This window comes from Hordeum vulgare, chromosome 5H (assembly GCF_904849725.1).
Source record: "Hordeum vulgare subsp. vulgare chromosome 5H, MorexV3_pseudomolecules_assembly, whole genome shotgun sequence".
Lineage (NCBI taxonomy): Eukaryota > Viridiplantae > Streptophyta > Magnoliopsida > Poales > Poaceae > Hordeum > Hordeum vulgare.
In genome coordinates, this window is record NC_058522.1 from 388,571,222 (window position 1) to 388,580,937 (window position 9,716).

Consider the following 9,716-nt stretch of genomic DNA (forward strand, 5'->3'; position numbering starts at 1 on the left):
CACAAGGCCCTCTATGGCTTGCGCCAAGCGCCGAGGGCGTGGTATGCAAAGCTAGATAGCAGCCTCAACGCACTCGGCTTCGAGAAGTGCCCCTCGGAGCACGCGGTCTACACGCGTGCCGGCAATGGAGGCCGGCTTTCCGTAGGCGTGTACGTGGATGACTTGATTGTCACCGGAGCTTCCACGACGGCGATCACCGACTTAAAGAGGGAGATGATGGCTCTCTTCAAGATGAGCGACCTGGGGAGGCTGAGCTACTACCTCGGGATTGAAGTGGACCAGAAACCAGGCCGGATCATCATCGTGCAGCCCTCGTACGCCGGGAAGCTGCTGGAGAAGGCCGGCATGACTGACTGTCATCCTGTAGCTACACCGATGCAGCCACACCTCAAGCTCAGTCGGGAGGGGGCCGGCGAGCCTGTGGACGCCAAGCACTACAGAAGCGTGGTCGGGAGCCTACGCTACCTCACCCACACGCGCCCGACATCACCTACGCTGTCGGGTACGTGAGTAGATTCATGGAGACGCCGACAAGCGAGCACTCGGCCACCGTGAAGCAAATACTAAGGTACATCGCTGGCATGCAAAGGCTGGGTTGCTGCTACTCCCAGCAGGCGCACGATGCCGAGCTCGTCGGCTACAGCGACTCCGACCTCGGAGGAGATACGGATGACCGCAAGAGCACAAGCGACACTATCTTCTTCCTTGGTGGGAGCCCGGTGTCATGGCAGTCGGCAAAACAGAAGATCGTGGCGCTCTCCTCATGCGAGGCAGAGTGCGTTGCCGCGGCAGGAGCCGCGTGCCAGGGTATCTGGCTCAGGCGGCTGATCAGAGAGCTGCTTGGGCGCGAAGACGGTGCCACCAAGCTCTGCATTGACAACAAATCTGCAATTGCACTGAGCAAAAACCATGTCTTTCATGACATGAGCAAACATATCGAGCTGCGTCACCACTTCATCCGTCAGTGTGTCGAAGACGGCAGCATCGACGTTCAGTATGTGCGCACCGGCGATGAGCTCGCCGAAGTACTCACAAAAGCGCTCGGACGAACCCAGTTTCAGGAGATGCGCGATCATGTGGGAATCGTCAAGTATCAGGCAACCTAGCTTAGGGGGAGTTTGTTGCACAATAAGCTAGTTTTAGCTAGCGCGGTGTCGATGTTCGTTAGAGACGCCGCTGCATTTCTTCAGTTCTGTCAGTCCGTCAGTGTAGCTAGTTAGTTAGGTTCAGTTAGCATTTCCTCATCAGGTTAGTTGCAAGCCTCCACAAGATGCGTTCATCTGAGATCTGTGAAGCGATTTTAGGGCGCCGTGGACCTGGCACTCGATCGTGGGATGGCACGATCCTGTAAGAGCACTAGAGCTACGACACGAGTGATCTACACCGAGAAATAAAAGGAAAGAAGAACAGAAAAGCGGCATGCAAGTTCGGTGCGCAAAACCTCTCTCTCGCGACCTGATTCAGAGTGTAAGGAGGTCTACATAGATCTGGGCCCTTAGGGCCTAGATCTGGGTCGGGGTGGGCCGGTTCGGTCTCCGACGACGGTTGGTCTGGCACGATACGGGCGATGGGGGCGGCGGCTGATGTGTTGCTTCTCATGCAGCGCAGCGGCGGGCGCTTAACGGGCCCGATCTGGGCCCGGCTGGGCAGGTGGTTCGACATGCCCCTTCTCCTGCGTCCGATCTGCTACCGCTGGAGCCGGTCGAGGTTGTCCCCTCCCACACGGGTGTGGTACTATCGGTCCCTGTCTACAGTGGCTATGTCTTAGTCCAGCCGGCCTCGTTGTGTTTGCTATGGTGAGGCGACGGTGGTGTCCTCGTGACTGTGGTGGCGCATGTTGGTGGGTAGTTGGCATGGTGGAGCTATCGTAGGACTTGACCGGGCAGCCGCGTCATCGTCGTCGCGGTCCTTCTTGAATGTGTTGCCTGGCACACGACAATCCGATGGCACTAGAGTGTGGTGGAATTATCTGCTGGGCGCAACAGTGGGGGGACACTACAACTTTCGTTGATCCGGCGCTGCTCGCATTTTTCTCTTATTTTTCTTTTATCCTTCTTTTGGGCATGATTGTGCTATCTGTCCCAGCAACTATCATTGGTTGTATCGGTTGGTTGCTCTATAATACAAAGCGGGGGGGGGGGGGGGGGGGGGGGGGGGGGGCTTTTTCGTCCTGGGATTAGCAGGGTGGACGTGATCTTGTTTCGTTTGATTTTATACATAGTCAGATCCTGCACTTCTGATGTTTGAGATGTATTGATGTATTGAGATATTCATGTTCTAGCTTGTCGTGAGTGTAAGCCTATATCTTGTATTCTTTTCTCTTCAGTACACGTATTTATGTTGATATCCACCTTATTAAAGCGTCTCCGAAATGTGCTCTATCCTTTTTGAGACTTTGAAATTTCCGTGGGAATAGAACCGCATATTGGACGTTACATTAGTCCTTATAGGGACACATGCAGGAAGATTTTCCGGCTGTCATCGACAAAGTCAGGCTCCGATAGGGGGGCAGCGACAGTGGCGTGCTGGCGGCTCATTGTAGCGGCAGTGGTGCTTGATCGGTGGTTGCAGAATCACGATGTAATTTTTATTATGTTTGAGATGTTTTTTAACTCCAGTGAACTTTTATAATAGATTTGATGTTTTCTGAAGGAAAAAAAAAGGGAAACCAGCCTTCATGTTGAGTTTAGTCGAAGTGCCTGGTTTCATCATGATCCTTTTGACAACTACTCTATATTACATGAAAATAGGGGAAGGGTGAAACACTGAATGCAGTCTCGTCTGTGCTCTGCCCCTTTAAATTTATAGCAATGGTCACCGTACTTTAGTTCTTATAAACAAAGTGGGTTTTTAATTGGAAGTCAAACTGTCCTTTTAGATTTTCAGATCGACAAGGTATGTGATCGTCATCTTCGAATGCCGGTGTAACACATGTAGTGTCATTATGTACGCTATAACATGCACGTGCGCTGCTGCCTATTTGTTGGAAGGTTTGACATTTTCATTACGAACAGTCCGCCTTTTAGAGCTTCATTTTTTTTTGAAAAAAACAACACTCACTTGTCGATTTTGGCTAGTAGAAGCCCACTGTACATCCACTTGTTTACCCACTGGGTCCGTTTACTTTCAAAAATAAAAATAGAGACCTAGCTAGACTGATGAGATGCCGTCAACCCAATGTATAGCAGTGTTAAAAAGCAGTTCGCTTATACTGAGGAAGAACAGTTCTTTTTTCTGTAAAATGGAAGGAACCCAAAGGAGCAACATCACTGATCTGTACACAAGAGAAGTTTGGCCTCCATCAGCTTGACCATCTCGAGGATTCCGTGCTGAATTGGTGGATTCGCAAGGCTGACTCGAGGGTTCCCGATAAGAAGGCAATGGCTTCCTTCATCATGCTTGTCTCATGAATTGTGTGGAATGAGAAAAATGCTTGGGTCTTTCGACACAAGAGCGCCCCGCCTCCCATCCTTTTAAAAACATTGATCAAGAGGCAAACCTCCGGATCACCGCAGGGGAAAGAACTGGGTATCCTCGTCATGCGCGAATAGTCCCGTATGCCGTGCATGGATGATCCGTTTGTAACAAACATATGTCCACTTTTAATCGATATAAGAGTCAAATCTTTTGCCTCCGCTTGAAAAAAATTTGATCTATACATATGTAAGACTTTGGCAAAGACATGAAAGATTTTTAAAATTTTATAGTGGTAGTTAACCGTTCAACAGACATCTCATACAAAATCAAGTTTGAATCCAGTTTGCTCTAATTGAACTAAAAATAAGGTCACTGTGAATGTTCAAATCTATATATTTTTTTCTGTAAGTTTGATCTATAGGGTATAAGGATCTGTTTTCATTTCGAGCCACAAACAATGAATTTGAATTTAACTTTTTTCTGGATGTTCAAAAACTCAATTATTCACCATATGGACACACTCATCCGATATGTTATCCTAGAATGTTATATGGTACATATATCTTCTCCTGGGTCCACCTATCGGCCCCTTATGGGGCTGTTAGTACGTATCTGTAATGTTTCTTAGGGCAAGTCAAAGGAACCTTCCAGTTTTTAAGTGCTAATATTAGCTTTCGCATGCCTATATAGATCATACTTAGATACAAGCTCCAGCTTCTTCCCGGCCACAACAGTCAGCGGAGCTACACACCATGGGTAAGCCCCTAAATTCTTGGTGATGTCTTTTCATACATAATTGCATAATTAGGTCTGGCGTAATTTATAGCTTTACTTGCTAATGTAGTCATCTTCTATTTTATTTTTCTGCAAGCTATGACTCCAGTCGAATATAAGTTTGAAAGGCATGAACACAAGCGTAAAAAGAAGGAAGATCAACCAGCTCTTGACGTGAACCCTAAAAGAAAACAAGTCGAAGGTATGCCTCGAGTGTTAACTTCTCAATACGATTTGAACATACATGTTTGTTAGAATAAATATTTGTCTTAGTGCTGGAACACTATGCCATGCGGATTTCCTGTATAGATTAGTGCGGAAGATTTCGACTGTCAAATTGAACAATTTAACACTAGCAAACTTCCTTTCCGGTTGTATCACACAGTAGATCTGCCTCATTATACTGTCATAGAGATGAAAGAACAAAGCCGGCCGTTCTCGAAGTGCCAGGCTCTTAGAGGTAGAAGTTATGTTTTTTTTACAGGAGGGAACACTCTTGGCCTTTGCAATTATAACAAAGCAACGCCAAAACCATCTGAAATGTTATATAAGTGACCGAACAGCCAACATAGTGGATCGACGATAATATGACATGACGCAATCACAAGTCCTACATACTATTAGGGGATTGTGATAAGGCTTCCTCCAGTGCAAAGGTGTTAAGTGAGGTGCTAAAAGCATCTTTAATGAATTGATGCTTAGTTTGTTGTTGCTAAGGTTGCCTCATTTAATTGTTTAGCAACTAAAGTCTTGCATGCATAGGCTAGTTCCCTTAATCCCTTCATTTTTTAATGTTTTGCATAGGTTCCCGTGACTAGCACCGTTTTCTTCGAAGACACCAAACTTCTCTCTCTCTTCTTAATTAGATTGCCACATAAATTTTTTTACCTTGTTGACATGCTTAGCACCTATTCAAAGTGAAGCATTAGGAGCAGCCTAAATTGAAGATAACCCATTCGATCGTCTACTATTTATTGCACCCAATAGCAATGGACGCCTAGGGCTAGCTCTCTGGTGGACACCACACAACTAGTATTTCTGTACTATAGGAATTTCTGAAAAGTTATACTAACATATTTCTCTGTCCTATAGATTGTTTGTTGTCTTAGGTTATACGTGTCTTTAAGCAGTCATAAAACAACAACGATATATAACTTTTGCATGACCGACGACTATATATGTAACTGTGTTTGTACGTGGCTAGTGAACATTCAGTTGCATGCAACGGTGTGCAACAACGATTGCACGCGTCTGGTAGACATGTAGTTGGCGTATGAGGGCATGTACATTAGTCTGATAATATTTGTCTATAGTAGCTCTGTAGACATGTAGTTGGCGTATGAGGGCATGTACATTAGTCTGATAATATTTGTCTATAGTAGCTCTCTAGGTCATCTGCAGACATCGGTAAAGACGGCTTATACAACATGTTGGTTTTTTAGCTGTCTGTAAAATCAAAATGGAAACTCAACGAAAACTGTCCATGTACGCGTCGATCCAAGTCCCCAACAAAAACGTTGCTGTATGCAGAAATCAACAAAGAAGTGCTATGCGGAGACTCGTGCGACCATACGCAATTAGCATGTCCGTTTCACGCGGCGGCTGCAGGAAGCTTGCAGCGTGAAGAGACGAAGATTTGGATAGAAACAGATACAAGGATAGATCAATCAGATCACCTAATCACTAGATCGGCCCAAATTATTCACATTACACATAGGCATGAAAGTAGGAGAGGACGTCGTGGATTTCCCATAGTTTTAAATAGCCGGGGCTATAGTCTTTTCAGTAGAAAGCCGCTAAATGGTATCACATACAAATATGCCGCTATAACCCGATATAGCCCGCTATAGCTTCGCTATAGCTGATTTTCAGGCCTGCCGCTATTTGCCATAGCCGATTTCCTAATGAACTCTGACATTCTCACGCTTGCATCATGGTGCCGGTCAAGCACCACCGGGCTGCTTGGCACAACCTCCGTCGATGAGGAACACAGGCTGACATGCCGCCCGTCATGGTGACGATCAGAAGTTTCTCATCAGCAACCATTGCAGGCTTCAACAGCAACTCGCCGCGTGATCTTTTCGCAACGGTAATAGGCCATGGATAGGTGTCGATATTTCAAGGCTATAGACCGTCTGTATTTTTAGCGACAGAATTATTCTCTCTCCTCCCCTTTCCTCTTCCACCTCATCAAAAATCTTAGGTGAGAATTTTTAGAGATAGCTGACTGGATACCATTGTAGATGCCCTTAGTGCGGGCGTGCAATTGCAGTTACATGTACGTTCCCATTTCACATGCAGTCTCCGTAGATGTGCAGATGTGATCGTGGACATGCAGTTGCGCGCAGCGGCGGGTGTGCAACTACGTTTACACACCGGTTGAAGTACACATTACCATGGTACGTGCAACTGTAGTTGCGTGCCAGGACATGCAACAATAGTTGCGCGCAGGTGTGCTGATGTTCAACTTCAATAGCGGCTGGCCGGATGTGCAACTGAATTGTGTGTGTTATTAAAATAATAAGTAAACTACTCACACAATAAAGATTTTTTTTCCATGAATATCCACGTAAAGGTAAATGGTGTAGAAGTTTGATGTGACTTTGTTAACTCTCATTGATGGGTACCCCTTCGTTTCATAATTAGTGTCGTTGTTTTAGTTTAACACTATACTAAAACAACCACAAAAATAATGAAACGGAAGTAGTAAAACAAAAGTTTGCAGTGCTTGTATTGGCGTGGAGAAATATTAGAATGAGTTATAAATATATGGGAAAATAATTAGGCGATCTTATAGTATCGGAGGTTCGTGCATGCAGATCTTATTTCGGCAGCGGCCAATGCGATCAAAGTAGCCATAGAAAGTGAAAAGGAGGTCCAGCTGGGTGGCAACGCCTCTGAAGGTGAGACCGTTCGCTTGGGAGCACTTACGGTCTCGTCTCTTGTCGCTAACATTGAAGTTGAGACCTCAGGGCCCGGCAAGGTGAGCCTACGTCGCCATGCATCATCACCTATTATTTACAGTGAACACTGAGTAGCACGTAACTGATGTCGTCGTCTGCTTGCTGTGTGCAGGAAGTTGAAAAACACCATCTGAAGATTAGTTTGAGCGGGAAACCTATGGACTCACCAACAGTGGAATGGAGTTACCCTGGTAATGGTCAAGGGATGCATTCAAAGGTAACTGTACTGGCCGATGTCCCAAGTGATGTCAAGAAAGGGCCGCAGAAGGCTGACGTCTGAACTTTTGTTTTTTAGAAGGCTAACGTCTCAACTGAGGCCAGTAAAATGGAGGGTTCCACCTCTTCCCAAGCGGAAGGAAAGGAAAAACACAAGGACGCCCCGAATGCCCACCTGGAGGACATGAAATGATGCCGGGCTTCAAACTGCGCTCTGAATTTTGCCCCTTCACTTACAATGTGCTAATAAGCCAGCGTGCATGCATGATCAAGCAAACCAGTACTTGTATTTATAGTTTTGTCAACCCCCGCCATTCAACTTTGTCAACTCCTCGATACAATGATGCTTGGCAAGACTTGATTCAATCAATATGTTCTTGTGGTTTGCTTATTACTTTCTCGTTTGTTATTTCGGGGACATTTTTTTTGGGGGGGTCAACACTTCTCATATGGTCCTGCCTTGTTTATCGTAAAGTTTGCAATGACAGATCCATGAGTACTACTCGCATAAGGCTGTGTATGGTTGAGCTGCAGATTCTGAAAAAACTGTTGTGAAAACGCTGATGTGAAAAAGCTGTTGTGTAAAAGCTGAAAGTTGAAAAGTTAGGATACCGCAAACTTTAAAATTTACACTACAAAAAAGCTACGGATTCTCAAAAACTGTTTAGAACAATTACCCGTTTAATTAGCTTTTAGCTTCTCAAAACAAAAGTTGATAAGAGAAGCTGAACCAAATACAGCCTAAATTAAATGTCCATGCATCATAACAAAAGATATTGTTACATGCTTCATGCCTTCATTTATTTTCGTCCGTCCTCGTCTCAGTCCATGGCACACCTTGGAAATGGTATTTTGTAAAAATAATAATCAGTATGGCCAAGTGATAATCAATAATGGTCATCAAAACATTTTCTTATAATATGTGTGGCAGTCCACACCCCCCTTGATGTCCGCGTGGCGGCCAAATTCACTTATTAAAAAAGTCAAACCGGATCTAACCTCAGTTGAAAAAAAAATCAGATGTGACCCTTTTGCCACCGTAAGAATCCTTAGCGATAGAGTATAACAACCTACCGCCGTGGCTCCTGATGATAGGGTTGCACGCCTAGCGTAAAAGAACGTCTAAATTGGAGATCCAATGCACGCGAGTGCCTACCGCCGGGCCCCTTGACGGTAGGGTCACATGCGGTACCGCCAGACACCCTGGAGGTAGGTCATTTTCCTACTGTCAGGCACCTCGACGGTAGGTTGTTATACCCTACCGTCAAGGTCTCTGATAGTAGTGAAAGGGTTAGATTCGGAAAAAAAAAATCCAGCCAAGGTTAGATCTAGCTTAACTTTCAAAAGAAATCAAAACAGTGAAATTTGCCCCGTGTGGCCGCCGCCGTAGTCGAATTGCTCGACAATGAGGCGTGACATCGCGCAATGATGAACCACCGAAATCTGCTGCTGGGATATCGACGAGTATAGCCAGTTTCTCGGGATGGTTGAGTTGTACATGCTCGTTCATGGTGGCTGCGAGAACGTCATAGGTTTGTACTCGTACCGTGGAAACGGGGTTCCTTATCCAAGCTCGTCGACACGTTAATATTCCTTGCACGTCTTTCTGAATTTATTTCCTTCTTTATTCCTCTTTGTTTATTCACTACTAGAAATACTATCTTTAGAAAAACTACACTTCCGCTGCAGAACTCTTAAACACACTAGTAAAGTGTTCATGCGTTGCCACGGGCATTTTCAAGAGTTTACTTATTACATATATATATATAGGCATAAGGCATGTCAAATTTTACATGTATAGAAAAAATAGCAAGACAGAAAATAGTTGAAATCCACTTTATTTACAATTGATTTTGATTTTTTAATTTGATAATGTATACTATCACATCTCATGCATAAAATAAAAAAGTATGAAAATATATAACTATATTGTGTGTAATGCCTTACAAATGGTAGATAGCACCTTCTTTGTGGAAAAGACCCAGACATATATTAAAGAACATCAATGGTATGAAAGAACATTTGTGGAGTCCTTGGGTCTTCGACCCACCACAAACTCCGTTGCGGGCTGAACGCATGCCGTCGCGCCGCCACCACTCCTCCAACATGAAGCCAGTGTGACCTTGTAGATTGCGGATGGGTTCTTCATGGCCGGGAAGTCATCAACATAGGCCAGTAGGATCAACATGTGAGAGATGCAACCAGACGAAGAACCACCAGGGATGAGACATGACGGGATCTGGCACTGCTCCAACTCCAGAACAAGATTCCTAGGATCCACGACAAGGACAGAGCACGCCCAGCCCAAGCGCCATGGGGATGAAGCCAGAAATCTCGATGGCCATG

At 45.2% G+C, this 9,716-nt stretch overlaps 1 protein-coding gene across 2 annotated transcripts; it reads left to right on the forward strand.

The window, feature by feature from the left end:
• The first annotated feature begins 4,083 nt into the window (after window positions 1–4,083).
• LOC123397746 lies at window positions 4,084–7,761 on the forward strand. Of its 2 annotated transcripts, none has more exons than XM_045092283.1 (5): window positions 4,084–4,173; window positions 4,289–4,393; window positions 7,011–7,174; window positions 7,267–7,371; window positions 7,450–7,761. In XM_045092283.1, exons 1-5 carry the CDS (start codon window positions 4,170–4,172, stop codon window positions 7,561–7,563), a joined length of 492 nt encoding a protein of 163 aa, XP_044948218.1. In that variant the 5' UTR covers window positions 4,084–4,169; the 3' UTR covers window positions 7,564–7,761. The 2 variants fall into 2 exon arrangements, with proteins under 2 accessions (XP_044948218.1, XP_044948219.1); XM_045092284.1 differs by having other exon boundaries at window positions 7,453–7,761.
• Window positions 7,762–9,716: the final 1,955 nt, after the last annotated feature.